The sequence below is a fragment of the Lepidochelys kempii genome, chromosome 7 (assembly GCF_965140285.1).
Source record: "Lepidochelys kempii isolate rLepKem1 chromosome 7, rLepKem1.hap1, whole genome shotgun sequence".
Taxonomy (NCBI): domain Eukaryota; kingdom Metazoa; phylum Chordata; order Testudines; family Cheloniidae; genus Lepidochelys; species Lepidochelys kempii.
Window position 1 is genome coordinate 72,071,743 of NC_136386.1, and position 20,301 is coordinate 72,092,043.

Genomic DNA, 20,301 nt, shown 5'->3' on the forward strand with positions numbered 1-20,301 from the left:
ATAATTTCAAATAATATTAATAATTCCAACACCACGAGTAGGTGTCACTCCCAACAAACTACCTCTTGGGAAAGCTGAGTGACAACTAACATCTGGTCCCATTGAGATAAGTGCAGCTTAAAAAGGAGTAAAATACCAACTTATAAAATAGGATCCTTTTAAAAAATAAAACCACTCTATTAAATATCTCTCTCAATTATTTCCTAATGCTTAATAACAGAATAGAAGTATAACAGAACTACAGGAGTCAATGGATACCGATCCCTATCCTATCATGGGGTGCCATTCTTGTATAAACAGGTATTTGATGGCCTAAATAAATAAATGGTCTAACTAATTAAATCATAATATATTTTAGATAAGAAAAAATTTATTGTTTCCACACCGCACAAAAAATTAACTCTCTTGGTTTAGATAAACTGACTGAAAACCAGTGTAGACAAATACACTAGCAATATGTTGTCTTCAGAAGGCATGGTGATTTCTAGTATGATTTAGTATAAAATTCCCCCTTATATTTAAGTTTACCTTACTTAATGGAATGTAAAATCTATTTCACTCAGCAGTTGGCTTAGCATTTTCCTCAGATATGATTAACCTGTTCACATTGAACTACCGCTGCCTAACAGGAGTTGTAAACAGAAGAAAATACATACATTTATCCTAATATATGAAAGGATTTGCATCTATCAATATGATTGATAAGTTTAGTCTGATCTCAAATGCATTGGGGTGGGCGATTTAGTTTTCCAATTAAACTGTCACTGAAGTTTACTAAATTAATTTACTGTCTTTTTCAGGGCTTATTTCATTACCATCAGTGATGGAATGATGTGATGTATGCGACTTTATACAGGAAACACAGGTTTTTAAACTAAAACTAGTCTTGATCGGTGTACATCATTTTTGGAAAAATAACCTTAGAAGTGGTATTTCCTTTTCAGTAGGAAGATTAATGAAAAGCTTGCCTATACTTGCTTGAATTTATTTACATATCTATAGTAGGACCTGATCCTGAAAGGTGCTGAATGCTTCAATTCCCACTGATGTAAAATGGAAACTGAGGTTTCCCAGTACCTTTCACAGTTGGGCCTATATAGTACATATGTACACCTGCAAAAGATTAATTACAGGGCATAGAAATTAATGAAAAACCTGCCTTGTTTAGTTTAAAAAAAAGAGTTGCAACTAAAGATACCTGTAGCTGGAAAGGTATACCAAGAATGTACAGTATCATCAGAATTCAATGTTTACATGGTTTCTAGATGGGGCTAGGATCTGATCCATAATAAAGCAAGAGAATTCCCTCTCCAGTGTCTGAGTGAAAATAGAAACTTAAATTGGATACTCATTTAGAGGAGAAAGAATTAGTCCAGAATTTGGTCATAAATTAGAAACTGTGGGCAGGGGGAGGGGGAGAAGAGAAGGTTAACAATATCAGTATTGTTAACTGTCACTCTATAGAAATATGAGGTACTATACTTTTTTTTGTTTGTTTGTTTCTTTAAAATCATAGGGTAGGCTAGATTCATTACAGCTAACCAGTCAAACACAAACTGCAGGAAATATTGGTAGTGGTAACTTTTTAGTTCTGGGCTTAGAACCTTTGAAAAACATTATTGGGAAGATTTAGACAGACCTATTAGTTTCCATTTAGAAAATTAAAAAATGTATGCCAAGTCAGAAACCATTTACTAACAAGTATTCTATCTGGCATGCTTAGACTTTAATCTTACTATTGCAAAATATGAAGGATACCTATTATGAAAAGGTACTGCAATTAAACAAGATGTCCCCTTCAAAGGAGTTGCCGATCCTGCAAGAACTATGGGAAAGCATAACTCCAACATTAATGAAATGGCTGTAAATAATGGGCCTTAGAAGTTACTGGCCTTGTTGAGTTCTCTTCTAATTTTCTCAGGAACAAACTGATCAAGGAAACGTCTGAAGTGAAATGCATCAATAGCAACAATTTCAGTGCAGCGCCTCTGCCATTCATCCCTGCATTGGGAAAAGGAGGACAGCAAAATTTTGTGTAGTCAATAATATAGTGTCTAGAAACAATTCCAAAAATTGAAGTGTGACTCAAAGCTTCATTACTCATTCAGCAGGTTAACACTTTCAGTAGGCTAAGCTACAATTCTGAAACACAAACTTGGCAGAGATAATAGCACCACCTTACCTCACAGTGATGTGAAAATACATTCATTAGGTCTGTGAAGCACTGATATCATGGTGATGAAGGCCATGAAAAAGCCCTTTCAATGTGTTACAGATATTTTTGTACTGAAGACTCATAACTACACCATAGAAGTTATGAGAAAGTAAAATGGAGTCATAGGTAGCTGTGGCTTTTGGCACCGAACAAGGTAATGCTCAGCAGTGAAACAGTAAATGCTGATAAACTGTCATCAGATTTCAGAGTTAGCACCCTTTCTGAATAGATGCAATTTATGCCTCTCAGAACTGCTGTTGCAAGCTGTCCAGTCTAAGGAAGACAATACTGTTACAGTTTGCACTTGGTTCCTCTTTGAAAGGTTTTCTTTGGAACCATAACGACTTTAAATTAATGAATTAGTTTATTACCCTAAACTATCCTGTTGCAAAGAACAGATTCTGCAGTAAATTGCCCTGCCATAGAATATATGCGCCTTATCTATAACAAAGCACCTACATGCTTTCTAGCAGTTTTAAAAAACCCAACTGTAAAAAAGAAGCTAAAAAGTGCCCAAGAGCCGTAGTTCAACATTCATGATTGTTTCCTTACTCTTTTTTCAGGAATAAAGGCTAAACTTTAATTGTAAAAATTATCTCAGCTACTCAACAGTGAATGTATTACCTTGGGGTATCATCTTCATGGCTTCTTGCCCATCGGTATGTTTCTGCATAGCCTGTATATTCACTGTATTGCTCAGTACCTGAAATAAATCATTTGCCATTTGTCAATTTGCAGATGTTTCTCTTCTTAATACATCGCCTCCCTCCAAGGAGTCTTCACTCCTCTGAATATATGTGCAACTTATGTTAATACTAATGGGAGCTACATATGAACATTACGAGGCAAACTGAACCCTATGTAATCAATATGAGTCTCTTTTCCTCATAGTGTAGTAAGTAAGGTAGTAAGTAGTACTAGGGTAGTACTTACATAGGGTAGTAAGTGTCCAACACAGGCAATCAAAACTGCAGGTCTCTTTTACCTGTGTCCACAACTCCTAACATACATTTAACTACCTGCTGTTCTCACCCTCCCTAGTCCACAGTGAAATTCACCAGGAAAGACACTGGGCTGACAGCTAAGGATGCAGAGCTTGTGAGTAGCAAGTTAATTTTTGCTGTGGGGGAGGGAGGAGAGGACGACGATGAGGAGGACAGGGAAGAATGGAAGGACACGAGTTAATCCAACACAGAATTTTTCCAACAAACTATTTTTCCTTCAAGTTTTCACTGATAAACGTCTATTTAACAAAGAAATCAGATGCCTTACCGACCGGGGTTTTTTGTTTGAGACACAAGAAAATTAGTTCTTTCATATGAGCAAAAATATTTTCCTGAATTTTAATAATCTGACAATGATTTCTAATCTATATTGTTCAAAGATCAGAAATTTCATGCGAAACATTTCTTAGGAAGGGTTAAGTTATTAACCCTAGGAGTTCCTCTTTCAACTGGCAATTCAGTTAGGACATTTTTGAAATACCAGGAGTCAGCAAAGTGAGGGAAAAGGAGGAAGAAAATCATAATATGGCAAGTTCTTTTTTATATATATTAAACCTTTATTTTTATATATATATAGATAGATAGATAGTTAGATATGACAAGGTTTAACATATTAGAACCCATTAATACATAGTTCAACTCCTTAACATGACATGAATTATTAATTCATTTGGACCAGGAGCTAAATGGGCAGTAGGTTCGCAGGTACATAGACACTGAAACAAGTTGACTCGCATACATATTACAATGACAATAAAATACTCCGCTATTCAGAATATAATTACACTGTATTAACCACCATTCACTGAAAGATTGGAATGATACACCTAATGAAGGAAACACAATAAGAGGAGGAAAATGCGATCTCAGAGAGTAGTACATTTTCACAGGGCAATATAAATTTCTCTGAAAGAAAGTCTAGAGAATACATGAAGGTGTAAAAGACTGTGTGCCAGGAGTGGTGCAGAGCTGCATCACCCCAACAGGAGCCTTGGGCACCCAGACTGCACACCTTAAAATCAATACATCTGGTCTAGGGCTGTCTTGCACTGGATGTTTGTCACCTTGGACCTCAGAGACCCGTGACTGCTTCTTCCGCTATACCCTTACCTCCACTTGCTCGTCTTCACTAGCAACATTAAAGTGGTGCTGTGGCAGCACTTTCACGTGGCTTGTGTAGTCGCGGCATAGCACTGGGAGAGAGCTCTCCCAGCACTATAAAAAACCCACCTCCATGGGGGCCTGGCTCCCAGCGCTGGGGCACTGTCTACACTGGCACTTTACAGCGCTGAAACTTGCAGCACTCAGGGGGGTGTTTTTTTCACACTCCTGAGTAAGAAAGTTGCAGCCCTGTAAAGTGCCAGTGTAGACAAGCCCTGAAGGTCATCAACTGGCAATTCATCTATGGATTGCTAACTGAGTGTATAATCTGTGTCCCCACAGCTCCAATCAAAAGTCTGACTGCCCCAGATCATGTTCCCCTTCACCTACATCTAAGACTGAAACCTAACTTAACAAATTAGAGTTGTTCGTTCAAATTTTCTCACCACAGCTGTTCTTCACGCATGGGTTGCTACTACTGAGCCAGGATCCAACACAAACCAAGTTATTTGAGCTCTCTGACTCTTCGGGTAAAGGATGCCAAAATGGCGCTCTCTCTCTCCTTGTACCAAAATTCAATGACCTTGCTTCAGGAGGCAGGAAGGTTTCCTGGAGCTGCAGCTTCCATCCTGCACTGTATGTGTTAAGTGGACATCCCTCACACTGGGTTTGCCGGATGGCTTTATCTACCTTGCACATAAAGGTAATTTCATTGTCTCTTCGTGCTGAGTTTATTTTGTAGACACATTTATGGAGGCAGAACCACATTCCTTTGTCTAGGACAGGGTGATTTAAGCTCTGCCTGACAAACACCCTTTAAGAACATATTTCCAGCACATATTTATAATTTTTCATCTATCACCTGTATTTTCACAACACAATAATATTAATGACCAGCATATTACCAGTTCATATATGATACCTTACATCACACCTTTTAGATACAGATTATGACAACAATGAGTTGGGGTACACTGAGCTGGTCCGGCCAGCGAAGGCTCACTTCTACATACCAGGAAGCCCTTCGCCCTCTGGTATTGGAATGCTATTAGGATCACAATTGAACGATTTTTTCCACAACAAGCCTTTGTCATTCAGCGCACAGGATGGATGGTGCTCAATTAACGAGCAGCTATTCAATATTTTGTTTTCTCCTCAATGTGTGACCCTCCACCTCATTTACTCCATAGAACTGAAACCCTGCTCTAAAGACAGAATTATAAATGTCCTCATAGGCTTTGCTATGGTACTCATCACTATAGTATCCGAGTGTTCTAGAAACATCACTTTATTTTCACAACATGCCTATGAAGTGAGGGGGTGATACTATCCCCATTTTACAGATGAGGAGCTGAGGCACCGAGAGATTCAGGTCAAAAATAGCTACTAATTTTGGATAGATCCCTGATTTGAAATGCCTAGAATCTGATTTTTCAGAGTACTTAGTATTACACAGGGCTTATGTTCAAACCACATCTCCCATTGACCAAAGTTGCAGCTGTGACCGCTCAGCAATTCTGCAAAGCAGGCCCAGGGTCTCAAGATGGACACTCAGAAAATGAGGAACACACAATCAGTGACCACCTCTGAAAAGTCTGATTTAACTGACTTGCTTGGTATCACAGAGGAACTCTAAGGCCAGGTCTACACTCAAAAGTTAAGTCGATCCAGCTTTGTCACTCAGGGGTGTGAATAATCCACACCCTTGAGCAACATAGTTAATCCAATCTAGTCCCCAGAGTAGATAGTGATAGGCTGACAGAAGAATTCTTCCACTGACCTAGCTATTGACTCTCGGGGAGGTGGATTACCGAGGCTGATGGGAGAATCCCTCCCGTCGCTGTAGTGAGTGTCTACGCTGAAACACTATAGCAGCACAGCTGCAGCTTCTCTGCTGTAGAGTCTCAAGTGTAGCCAAGCCCAGTGGCAGAGGCAGGGATAGAATCTACTTGTCCAGGGCAGCTTTCAACAGCCTTAACCATGAGACCCTCTTTTTTCTCCCTGAAATCCTCTGCCTCATTACTACACACCTTTCAACTTCTGCAACAAACAAGGCAGGGGTCCTCCAGACAACAGCATCCTTCATGACACAACATTTATTCACCCCCCCAGTTCCTGTGCACTGGATTTCCCCCAAGCTTGACCCTTTCTGTCCAACTCTAGTTCTATCTCTTTCCCATCCCTGGCTCCTTGTCCAAGTCCCACTATCCTATTCTACCCAGTTCCTATTCCTCAGGCTTCTCACAGTCCCAGTCTCCTTGCCCAGCCACTACTAGTCTTCCCCTCTAGGATCCTTTTTCAAGTCCCAATCTCTTCTCCCCATGACTCCCAAGCATTCCCCCTTCCCACATCCTGTCCCAGTCCCTCCACCACCCCAACTCCTTGTCCCCAGTCTCCTTGTCCAGTCAGTACCAGTTCCCCCTCTCTTTGGCTCCTCGTCTGATCCATCTTCCTTTACCCGCTAGCTCCTAATCCCAGTCTCCTCATCCAATCTCTGTTTCCTTTCCCCATCCACTCCCTGGCTTCTTGTCTCCCAGTTCCTTTGCCCAGTCAGTCACAGTCCTCCCACACATCCATGCATTTTGTTAGATCTGCCTCTGCTCCCCCCTTCTACACCTGCTGAGAGTGTAATTAAACTGTGTTTTGCCAAGGCCTCTGAAATCAGGGTACGGTTTCATAAGCCAAGGAAAAAGAGGGTACGTGAAGTCCCCCAGAATAATGGTGGGGACAGTAACCCCGTTTATGACAATGTCATTTGATGAAAACAGTGTCCCAGACTGTCCATCAACAGAGACTCCCAACTGGTGAAAAACTCAGGCATCATGAACGTTTCCAGTGCACCCATGTTGATATTCATAAATCGACCTCTGTGGTCCACTAGTGCCTGCATAACAATGGAATAGTCCCCTTTCTGGTTTATGTACCGATGTGCTCCTTCATGAGGACAAACAATGGGAACATGAGTTCCATCAATGGCCTCAGCGCAGTTAGGAAACCCAATAGTCTCAAAGCTAGCAATTACCTAAGGAATATCTTTAACGCCTGCCACCTTGAGGTAAAACACATGCCTCATTGCCTCAGAAACCACCGCCACCACTTTACCCACAGTCAACTTTCCAACACCAAAATGGTTGGTAACAGACCTATAACAGTCTGGGGTAGCCAGCTTCCAGACAGCTATAGTGACCCGCTTCTGGACTGGCCAGGGTGACCTCATTCATCTCTCTTTATGCTGGAGGGTTGGGGCAAGCCTCTCACAAATCTCCAAGAATGTTGCTTTCTTCACGTGAAAGTTCTGGACCCACTGCTGGTCACCCCAGGTCTGTATGACAACGTGATCCCAACAGTCTGTGCTTATGGCCCTGCGCTAGAAGCGGCAGTCTACTTAGGGGGCATCAGCAGCTATGCCAAGTGTATTGAGCAGCATAAGGGAGTACGAGTCTGCCATGCCAGGGTACTCCCCCCTCCTCCATCATGGAATCAATCAGGTACCTTTGGTGGGTCAGAAAATGCTGTCCACAAGTGTCTCATGGAAGCTTTGCCCATTTCCTGACATGAGTGAAAGCGCAAGCAAGAGAAGTTCTTCAAAAGGCACCTCCCCAATGTTACTGGCTCTTAAGCTGAGAGCACACAGACCAAAATCACTCCTCGGCTGGCTGTGTCGGCAGGCTGGGTCAAACATTCTGTAACATGCAGGGCGGGCAGTAAAGTTTTCCCATAGCGCATCACGGTGAAAGGGCTAGAGAGGCCACAATTCCGGAGGATGCTAGGGACTCCGGGATAAGTTTGGTTTGACTCAGGTGTGTGTACTGTAGTGTGGAAGCCAGAGTTCCAGGTTCAAGCCTGGGATAGAAAGTCTTAAGTCAGGTTTAAGAATTAGTGTAGACGCTCAGGCCCAGGAGTTTCTCCCACAGGTCAGCTGACTCAAGTCCTATTAACCCTAGGCTTACACTGAAGTATAGACATATCTTAAGAGTATGATTACCATTAAAAATGCTAAGAGTCACAAACGCAAGTGAATCTGGCACAGACAGTGCATTCAGTCATTCATATACACACAAATGCACACAGAAAAGATATAGCTGTGTACAGTTTATAAAGTATTAAATACAAAAGACAAACCTTATTTTGAAACATACAGCCTATCAGCTTTCAATACAGGCTGTTCTTGACTTGCTTAAAATTCATATTTATTGATATGCCTGGGGAAAATGTCTGTGCAAACAACAAGAAAAGCAAATAAGAGCTGACAGCTCTCTATCAGGACAGCCTTGGAAACCTTCAACTTTGAGAAGAAAACGTTCCCTTCGGGTATAGCAGTTAGAAGGAAAGCACTGGGTTATCAGGAAGGAGAAACTATACCATATCATGATAGTTTAATGAGTGTAGAAGTATTAGTTTTGTTTTTTAAAGGGTCATTTTCATTTGCTTTTTATGAAAATGCAACTTCTGATGACCAAACTATGAAGAGATGAATTAATCCTCAAGAGGCTCACAGAAATCACACACAATTTAAACTCATGTCCCAGAAACCCACATTAATGAAAACCATTGATTTTCATAAATGAAACTCTGGAAAGATACCAGATAAAAATTATTACTTGACAGGCAGCAGTCTTGCCTGTGACTCACAGGCTTACAAGCTGAGGCTGGAAAAAGAATCAGCTCTGCAAACATTTCTGGAGAATTTCAGAGGCTCCTTTATCTTCTGCCCTATTTTTTGGGATAAATTGATTAGCATTTCCAACATCTGAATTAAAATGAAAGTATACACAGTAGCATACTGCAGAACACTAGGGAAAACAACCAAGTAGAGAAATGTAGGAGGATAATTTGCCATTTACAAAGCAGAAAACAACAAAGAAAATGAGAGCAAAGAAAGAAACAAAACATATAGGTGGAGTGCCAAGGTTTAGAGGACAAGCTGCAAAATAAGATGAGGGTAGTGCTTATAAAAGGAGAAAAAACAAATACAATAAAGTAGCATAGAATATATTTTCTTTAGCACTTCTGTGAATGACAGAAGTCGAGGAAAACTATGTTTGTCATATGCTAGAGCCTCTAAAAAGAATTGTGTATGTTACTAGAAACAAGGTAAGGACTCCGGATCTTACTATGCTTAAGATCTACCATTGTAAATTAAATTACTTAGCTATAGGGGAGGAGGAAAAGGGCACTGCCCCACCTATTTTTCCTATAGTGTCTGCATGGAAGAAGATAGAACATCATACCCTCTGAGGGAGGAAGGTTAGTACCACTGGTATCCAGTGAAGTAGCAGAATAAGCAGCCTGTTTTTACTTTGGTTGAACATACTTGGTCTGAAATGGTAAAAAGGCTGAATTTAGCGTATCAGAACTTGTTCACAACCTGAGTAGAAACCACAGTCAGCGGCAATCGTGATATATAATGTAAACAAGAAAATACAGTAGGAATATATCACTGGAATTCCCTCTAACATTTCTGTAGGCAGACAATTCTCTGTGTGTTGAACTACTTTGTTTGCATGACCAGTTTCATATTCATTACAGTGATGATCTCAACCAGATGCTGCACAATCAGAACAAATTTAATTTCTTTCCAATTTCTCAGACTCTTCTGCAAATTTGAGTAGCACAGTTACATCCATTAGGCCACTGCATCAAGATGCATCACAGAAAGAATGTAATTTATCAGGAAGATAGTGGCATACAGTGCAGACATGCCTAAGAACCAAGATGGAAGAAAGCCAGAGATCAAATAAGAATGATGAAATGGCCATTTCCATTAAGAGAGCAGAACATCACATCACAGATATTAATTAGAAGGCACTATAATAAAGTAAAGTGGATTGAAAAAAAAATTGGGAGAATACTGGCTGAATGAAAATGTCACACTTGTTTGACCCTAGCAACAAATGCTTGTATTTTTGAAGGTGAATGGCTAGCTGCCTCAAAATCTTTGTTTACTGTATCCAGAGATATAGACTTCTCTTGGGATGACTCCTCCTTTACAATCTCTTTTAGTAATCTTAACCTGGAAGAGCTAACCCTTTCCAGAGGAGAAGTAATTCAGTGCTTTAATCTTGTTAGGGCCTTTGATTTCTTTCAAGATTCTTCTAGATTCTTTCAAGGCATTTGATTGAGAACCTGAAACTCATATCACCTTACAGCAAATGTGTTATGGCACATGAACTATATTCCTGAAGATATTTGCCTATTGATACAACTATATATAAGATAATCACATTTAAAATGAGACCCTGAAAAATGGACATTGTACTAAACTATCTTTTGTATGAGTACATTCTTTCATTAAGTATTCTTTCAGAGGGTTTTATCACATATGTGTTTAAATGTATTTATAAACTTATAAAAATTTTTTATCACTGTTTAACCTCTGGTCTGAATTAAAATTAAAGGGAATCTGGGTTCCATTAAAATGTAGACCCCTCACACCAACTTTAATTTCAAAGAGATTCTTCCTTCCTTCCCCATCTCCAGATCCCCCCCAGACTCATCTTCTACTCCTGAACTCTCAGTCTACCATTCCAGTGATACAGTTCACCCAAGCCGTCAGTTGAGCACATCATTATTTCGGGAAACACTACATAGCTCAAAGCCACAGCTCAGCCTCCCTTCAACTCTGTGGGGCTCAGAAGCCTGATTTAATCCATCCTGGTTTGGTGCTAGAAACTGTATTAACATGAGTAACAGTAAATTCCAAATTCTAAAAGGTGTAACAGATTGCACATTTCTGTAAACAGTCTCAAAACAACATATTCCAGGCACTGTGCAGACCCTGAGCATATTCTGTCTAAATAACTTGCAAAATCAACAGTCTGAGAGGGACTTCTTGGATTGCCTTGTCTTGCTCTGCTCTTTGTGTTGATTGATTTTTTTCCTTTTATGGTGACTATAAACCAGTTTCTTTCTTCAGACTGAGTTTTCAATCTCCCACTTTAATCAGGTTAAATGTAGCTGATTCCAGGAAGGATTTGGAAAACTGTTTTTTGACGAAATAGAAGTATCTGCTAATGGTGACTGATTGTGGCTTTTACTTACTGACTCTTCTTTGCAGTGCTCTTTAGTTAAATCTTAAAAATAGCCATGGAGACTGTTTAGGAGTCTCCAGAGACCTGTGTGTAATAAATGAGTTTTATTTCTCTTGTCAGCCTGCTGTTGGCCACTTTTTTACTAGCTCATTCACAAAAATATTCTATGCTGTATATTGGCCTTTTTCTCTGGAAATGGACAATTTGTTTTTTGTTTTTGTTTTTTTAAAAAACACATGCACTGTTGTACCATTTTTAAACTTCAACTTGATATATAAACCTAACTGAAATATTTTCAAATCCACATTCAAACTTAAAAAAAAAATTCAAAACATTGAAAAGTATTAGTTCATTTTGTTTCTACTGTTCTTTGCCTCATACAGTGACAGATGAAGAAATATGAGATTAAGCCACAGAAAAAGAAATAGTAGTAGGGAAAATATTGCAGGTTGTAAATAGCTTGGTCTTTCCTAACAGTAGTAATAAAACTCCATTATATTTATTCCATGTCTAAGGCCTGGTCCACCTCCCTGTGAAGTCAATGGGAGCTGTTCCACAGACTTCAGTAAGACCTGAGACCCTATATTAATAATTTAAGTATAAATATTCTCCTTTTATCTCTGATCTCTTGGCCAATTCAAATTTGGGAAACTATATTCCTGTAGGGTTTTAGATCTATTTATGTATTCATATTGTGTTCTTCGCAGGTATATTTAATCCAGAAAAACACAGTTAACTCTTAAAGTCCTTTCTTAAATTGTTGCATACATTGCTGTGTGCTACTAAAACACCTCTGCAAACATTAAAACAGCTGTAATTTTCCAGCCCAGCTGTAACAGCACTTCAAACAGATGTAGTGAGTGGAGTGTTTTTAAAGACGGTGAAGTGCTTTGGACTCCCTTCAGGATGAATGTCACAATTTCACTAAAAATATAAAGGCTTAATATGCAAAACACACAAGTTGTTAACAATCTGCATATCAGTTAATCCTGTGCATCTCCTAGATATGCTAATAATGCAACCATCCTGATAAGAGCCACTTTCTATTCTTGACCACAATACTAACATAACCAAAAAAGAGACTACCTCCAAAAGAAGCCATGCCAGGTTTTACACTGGGCTCGTGATTTACTAAAATGGAACTTTGTGAGCATAGTAAATATTCTGTACATAACTGTGCAGGGTAGACATCTCCAATACACTTCATAACTACTATCTTCAATATCAAATCTTAGTATTTTAGTTCAAGAAACCCACAATAAACTGAGACATTATGTAGACTGAGTATTAATGTAGGTATTATAGCCAAGTTACAGCAGACCCTAAGTGGAATTTACAATCAGACCATTAGACTCAAAAGAGGTTTGTTTTTTACTATAAAGCCTGTTACTGAGTTATCTGAAGTCAGTGGGATTTTTAGCATAAACTCACAGTGGAACATAATTAGGTCATTAATCTCTTATCACAATAATTGCTCATTTGAGAACGGTCTACAAAGAGAAATATCAACAAACAGCATTGCAGTGAGTGTGAAGACTAGGAGATAGGTGCACAGGACACTTTTTAAATTTGTGATCTAAAAGAAAAACGGCATGAATAAATCAGGGTATGTATATGACTGTTGACAGTGCCTGAACTTCTGTGATGTTGGAGATGTCAACTGAAACCTCCTGGCATCACACTGATTCCATATATAATAGGAAGATAAGTATTTGAAACGTTCCGCACAGAGTTCACAAAGACTAACCTGTGATTATAAGACATTCATTGTGGTCCAGGACTTCAGTGATGAGCCGAGATACTATCAGCTCTGGATTGATTAAAAAACGAATTTCTTCTTGTACCAGTCCTGCACCAGTGACACCACCTCCAACAAAACGATTTGCAAAATCAACCTAGTAGAAAAAATGTCCTAGATGATTACAGAATAGGCAAACATCTTTACATCCTTTCTTTAATAAGGTAAATAAATGCTGTATGAGATTCATCTTTCTGTTCAGCCTTTGTTTTGTTTGCCTACTTGCATTTAGAAATGCAACTAGCAGGACTGACCCCACCTTGCCCTCACTGCATATTAAGTGGTGGGGACCTTTGTCTGGCTTGACAAAGAAGGTGAGTTGCCCCTGTTTAATTGCAAAGGTGGCTTGTCCAGCAGGCTGATAGGAAAGAGGTTGTTGCGCCCTGTCCCCTGGTTAACTTCTCCACCTAAGAAGCAGAAAGCAGTTAGTGGATCATGTGGGGTGGGGGTTTATTATTTGACAAAATGCTCTCAGCCCAAGATCCTTAGAAGGAACACTTTCTTTCCAAACATTTATTGGAGTAAAATATAGTTGTTGTTTCCATTTTTACATCCCTTTACAATTTTCCCATTCTATATTTTATAGGGGTTAGAAAAATTACACATTATTAAACATTTGGCCATCAGCTCCATGTCCTAAACCATTTATAGATTGGTAATGCAACTGTACCAGCAGTTCTCTACCTAGTGAGATTCACTGTGAACTATAGCTGAGGACACCTGAATGGGATGAGACTTTTTGTTCAAAATAGACTGACACACTGTTTAAAATAGATAAGCTTTAAACTCTTGTTTTTTTGTAGGAATAGCATGTATTTCACTTTAAAAAAGCCTCCATCCATAGAGATAAAGGTGGTGAACTAACACCTGTATATTAATCATGAGGTAGACTGTAAAGAAATTAAAAGTGACGGACTGGATAAAATAGAATCTATTTGGGTCAAAAGCACTTCAGGGGAAAAAATTACCAGAGGTTCCTCTAGGTTAGTGCTTGGGGTATGCTATGGACTTCCTAGGATCTGATGTGGATATGGATAGAGACATCTTTAATATTTTTAATGAAATAAATATTACTGGCAATTGTGTGATTATGGGAGACTTTAATTTCCCAGATATAGACTGGAGAACAAGTGCTACTAATAATGGTAGTGTCCAGATTCTCCTGGATGCGACAGCTGACAGATTTTTCCACCAAATAGTCACCAAACAAACAAGAGGTGATGCCATTTTAGATTTAGTATTGGTAAGTAGTAAGGATCTCACAGAAGAACTGGTTGTAAGGGAAAAATTTCATAGGGAGGGGTTGCAGACCAAACTGGATGAGCAAGCATCTCAAACAGGTTACTAAGAGAAAGCAGAAAGCCAAAAGCCAATATGGAATGGATCAGAAAGGAAAGCTACTTTTTGGAGGTCAGAAAGTGTAGGGATAAAGTGAGAATTGCCAAAAGCCTAGCAGAGTTAGACCTTACAAAGGAAATTAAAACCAATAGTAAGGCTCTACAGCGGTATAAATAAAAAGAAAACAAGGAAAGAAGTGGGACCGCTAAGCATTGAGGATGCTCAGGGTTTAACTGATTGCCATATTTGGGGTCGGGAAGGAATTTTCCTCCAGGGCAGATTGGCAGAGGCCCTGTGGGGTTTTCACCTTTCTCTGCAGCGTGAGGCACGAGTCACTTGCTGGAGGATTCTCTGCACCTTGAAGTCTTTAAATCACGAGTTGAAGACTTCAGTAGCTCAGACATAGGTCAGGGGTTTGTTACAGGAGTGGCTGGGTGAGATTCTGTGGCCTGTGTTGTGCGGGAGGTCAGACTAGACGATCATAATGGTCCCTTCCAACCTTAAAGTCTATGAGGATGGGGTGGAGATTAAAGATAATCTAGGCAAAGTCCAACACCTAAACAAACACTTTGCCTCAGTTTTTAATAAGGATAATGAGGAGTTTAGGGGTAGTAGCAGAGTGGCTAATAGAAATGTTGATTTGGAAGAAGAACTTATCACATCTGAGGTAGAAGTCAAACTCGAACAGTTTAATGGGACCAAACAGGAGGGCCCAGATAATCTCCATCCAAGAATATTAAAGGAACTGGCACATGAAATTGCAAGCCCTATTGCAAGGATTTTTAATGAATACCCTACGAATGGAGAATTGGTAATATAGTACCTATTTTTAAGAAAAGGAAAAACAGTGATCCAGGAAACTACAGGCTTGTTAGTTTGACCTCAATTGTGTGCAAGGTCTTGGAACAAATTTTGAAAGAGAAAGCAGTTAAGGACATAGAGATAAACAGTAATTGGGATAAAATACAACATGATTTTACAAAAGGTAGTTTGTGCCAAACCAATCTGATCTCTTTTTTTGAGAAGATAACTGATTTCTTAGACAAAGGAAATGCAGTAGATCTAATCCACTTGGATTTCAGTAAGGCATTTGATACAGTTCCACATGGGAAATTATTAGTTAAATTAGATAAAATGGGGATTAATATGAGAACTGAAAGGTGGATAAGGAACTGGGTTAAAGGGAGACTAGCATGGGTCATACTGAAAGGTGAACTGTCAGGCTGAGAGGGGCTTACTAGTGGAATTCCTCAGGGATCGGTCTTGGGATCAATCTTATTTACATTTTCATTAATGACTTTGGCGCAAAAGTGGGAATGACATAATAAAATTTGCAGACAACAAAAAGTTGGGAGGTACTGCTGATATAAGATAAGACTCAGGGAGCTTGACTTGGTTCGCCTAACCAAGAGAAGGCTGAGGGTTGTATGATTGCTCTCTATAAATAAATAGGGTGATAAATACCAGGGAGGCGAAGAGTTATTTAATCCCCAACGTGGACACAAGAACAAATGGATACAAACTGGCAATCAACAAGTTTAGGCTTGAAATTAGATGAAGGTTTCTAACCATCAGAGGAGTGAAGTTCTGGAACAGCCTCCCAAGGGGAGCAGTAGGGGCAAAAAACCTAAATGGCTTCAAGACTGAGCATGATAAGTTTATGGAAGGGATGGTATGATGAGACTGCCTACAACGACATGTGACCCATCTGCAACTGCCAGGAGCAAATATCCCCGAAGGCCAGAGATGGGACACTAGATGTGGAAGGCTCTGAGTTACTACAGAGAATTCTATCCCAGGTGTCTGGCTGGTTGGTCTTGCCACTATTTGGGGTCAGGAAGGAATTTTCCCCCAGGTCAGATGGGCAGAGACCCTGGGGATTTTTCACCTTCCTCTGCAGGATGGGGCACGGGTCACTTGCAGGTTTAAACTAGAGCAAATGGTGGGTTCTCTGTAATTTGAACTCTTTAAATCATTATTTGAGGACTTCAGTAACTCAGCCACAGGTTATGAGTCTATTACAGGTGTGGGTGGGTGAAGTTCTGTGGCCTGCAGTGTGCAGGTCAGACTGAATGATCATGATGGTCCCTCCTGGCCTTAAAGTCCATGAGTCTACATTATAAACTAGTGACCAGCATACATTTATAGTTTTATTTTTTTTAAAAAAAGGATGCTATTCCATCCTAATCTTTCAAATGCTATTATATTTTTCCACATCTCTCTTAAGATAACTGAATTCATAATAGATAATAAGAGTTGAACCAAAATGAGAGGATGGCAGAATAAATAAACCCCCTTGGACCAGAAACTCGTATGAAGTGTCAAGTCTAAAATGATTTTTAATCTTAGTGGCAAGGCCCTGAAACAACTAGCCAAAATAACAACAAATTCCCACTGAAACTTATGATGAAAATGTTGATAGACACTTAGTGGTTGAGGTGTTGCTAAAAGTAACTGTGGTATGTAAAACTCAAATGAAAATTCTCCAAAATGTTTTGCCAGAGTTCTTAATCCAAGCAGAGGGATTACGTGCTCTGTTAATATCATCATCCCTCAGGGTATATTTGTTTTAGCTGAGTTTAATGTAAATTTATACAACACATAAAAGGCATTATAAAAGTATCAACATAATTTCCTCCTCCCTCCGAGGGTTACAGGATGGGTGGCTAAGGAGAAGAAAGAAAAATTAATATTTCTGTGTAGTTTTTAAGTTTATCATCTCCATGCAGATTCTGGCTGCTTGGATTTAATGAAGCTATGAAGGGCTTCAAGGAGAAGAATTTTCCTCCTGTTAAAATATCAGCAATCTACTTGTGGTCATGCTCTCACTTGAGACATCGGATATGCCATGCTTGGTCACATCATTGGGTCCAGTATCGTGTGTCTGCTTGTGGCTAATATTGGAGCAGCACTAATGCCTACTGGGTATCAACTACAATATTTTAGAGCTGCCTGGAATAACTAGTTAATGTACTATTATTATTGATAATAATAGTATTATGTGTATACCGTGGTAGCAACCAAAGACCCCCAGTGAGGATCAGGGATCAATTGTCCTAGCTGCTGTACAAGCAAAAAGGTAGAACATGGTCCCTCCCTATTCTGAAGGGCCTAACAGTTTAAATTTAAGACAAGACACAAAAAATAGGAGAGAGATGAGGAGAGATAAGGGTAACACTAATAAGTTCATATGGTTACACAGGGACTTTGTAGAGGTATAAATGTTTGGGAACCATTCTGCTGTGCATTTGTTAACCTATCAAACCATTATCTTCTGTGTACTCTTCATATTTGCTGTCCCACAGAAAGAGTAACCCTGGGCACATTCCTTTTTATATTTATATGTTTCATCTCCGCACTTCTACTTTGCATTACTGGTTCCTGTTTAATATTTATATACATATATATATATATATATACACACACACACAAGATTTTATATGTATTAAACAATGTGTACACACACACACACACACACACGCTGGCTATCAGCCAGGATGGGCAGGGATGGTGTCCCTAACTTCTGTTTACCACAAGCTGGGAACGGGCGAAAGGGATGGATCACTTGATGATTACCTGTTCTGTTCATTCCCCCTGAGGCACCTGGCACTGGCCACTGTCGGAAGACAGGATACTGGGCTAGATGGACCTTTGGTCTGACCCAATATGGCCGTTCTTATGTTCTTACACAATTTTCATAATGCTCTCAGACAACCCATATAATGATGTAAGCCCCCTTCCTCCTGGTTGGCCATTGGGGCCCGGAAGGTTTCCTAAACTCTGCAGGAATGGATCACTGCAGGTGTAAGGTGTGAACTGGCATGGAACAGCTGACATCCCTGGAGCCTCTGAGGTGATAAAGGCACCACCTCCCTAGCACTGCTCCACAGGAGGCAGGACAGACTTTCCAGACTCCATCTGGCCACTAGTGCTGGTAAACAGGAGATGCTAGGGTCTTTTTAAAGGGTCACTCCCCATGGAAAATTCTGTGGAGGACTCCAAATCACATGGAGCTCCCCCCTTAACAAACACATTCCCAGATGTTATCCAGCAACCTTGTAGTTCCAGCTACAGACTTTATGGATCTATTTCTCCCTCAGGCAAGGACTGTATTTCCCCTTTTCAACTGAGATTGCAAGAACTAAAAGCAACTTCAAATGACAGGATAAGTTCATAAAAGGGATAGAACTCAAAGTTTTATACTAAACTCTAAAAGCTAAACTTGTCACCCCTTCAAACAATACTAAATATTTCTTTATGGAAATGGAGGAGACATTCTCCTTATCAATCGGTTTTAGCTGACAGCTCTCAGACCAAAACAACTGTGCTGGCAGCAGAAAGAGCCTTTTGACTAATGAACTGGTCACCAGATGGGGCACAGCAACAGCTTTTAAAAAATAAACTGAAAACTGTGACATCCTGTCAAGATCATACCCTGGAAACTCCTCTCCTGTCAATCTCCAATCCATGTCTGAACTTATAGACCTGAAGCTGTCCAGGTCTTGTGATTTTCTGTCAAATGGTTTTGGAAACAGGGACACATGTGAAAAAAAAAAACTGGGGAATGTTGACACTACTAAGGCTTTCAGAATGATCAGTTTTGTGGTTTCTTTTATCCGGTATAATGTCACTACTTTAAAAAAAACAAAACAAAAAACAAGGAAGTATATAAATAACTGTGCTAAACTGCCCAGTCATCAATAATGTGCCAAAAGCACAGCATAAAGCCCTATTTTTATTAGGCACTTACCTGTAGCATACCACGTCCATTGCTTTCTATAGTGCCCTCATATGTGACATACAACCTGGTCAGTTTTTTATGAGATCTATAATTTTAAAAATATAAACAGATACAGTGTTACCTTACAGAGAATCAATTAACTACATCACCAAATGTAAAAGTCTCCATTATAAAAATCTGCAAAAAAATAAATGAACAAAATTATGTTTTCAGTTACACTAGTGTAAATCCAAAGTAACTCCATTGACTTCAACGAAAAGCTCTGTTTGCTTTCCAAAGGAATACTCCAGATATACAACTAAGACCAGTATAACTTAGAACAGAATTTGGTACAATGTGACAAAGGTCAGATATAAGTTAGGGAAGTGGGAGGTGAAGAAAATGAATACTTTGCATTTACATCGTACTTTCCATCCAATGATCTCCGCTCCCTATAAACACATCAGTCAATCCTCACTACCACTTGGTGAATTGGGTTTTATTATTCTCATTTTATAGATGGTGAAACAGAAGTTAGGTTTCTTGCCCAAGGCCACAGAACAAGAGAACAGCAGGTGTGGGCCTAGAATTCTGATACTCCTGGATGTGGCTGAGTGTAGGGGCACCATCTGCACCCCTGTTCACAAAGGATTAACTATAGCTTCCCTTTTCTTTTCTGTTACATAGCAACTCAGGCGAAGAACTATATGCAGGAATGCTGGAAAGACAAAAGAGAGGAACGTCTGTTGGAAGGCGGGACTCCACACTCAGGTACTGAGGCTATGAGAGAGCTCACAGCAGCTGCAATAAACAATCTGTGTAGCCACTCTAAGGTAATGGGAGAGAGCTCATCCATCAGCTTAATTACTCCAGTCTCCGTGAGTGGCGATAGTTAGGTCAGCGGGAGAGCTTCTTCCACAGACATAGCACTGTCCACACCAGCACTTAAATCAGCATAAATTATGTCACTTGGTATGTGTGTGTGCCTAATTCACACCCTAGAGCAACATAATTTATGTCAATTTAAGCTGTAGTGTAGCCATACCCTGAGTGAACCCCACCTTGGGGGATCTTTTTGTTGTTGCTTTATGCTT

At 39.7% G+C, this 20,301-nt stretch overlaps 1 protein-coding gene across 8 annotated transcripts in view; it reads right to left on the reverse strand.

Moving 5' to 3' along the window:
• The window catches only part of PARG (poly(ADP-ribose) glycohydrolase), a 126,946-nt gene that overhangs the window by 15,847 nt on the left and 90,798 nt on the right, over window positions 1–20,301 (reverse strand). For all 8 annotated transcript variants that reach the window (XM_073353306.2, XM_073353303.2, XM_073353305.2 and 5 more), the window contains 4 exons: window positions 19,238–19,313; window positions 13,099–13,246; window positions 2,840–2,918; window positions 1,893–2,001 (listed from right to left, as the gene is read on the reverse strand). In XM_073353306.2, coding sequence (XP_073209407.1) covers window positions 1,893–2,001; window positions 2,840–2,918; window positions 13,099–13,246; window positions 19,238–19,313 — 412 coding nt within the window. The remainder of the gene's footprint in view (window positions 1–1,892; window positions 2,002–2,839; window positions 2,919–13,098; window positions 13,247–19,237; window positions 19,314–20,301) is intronic.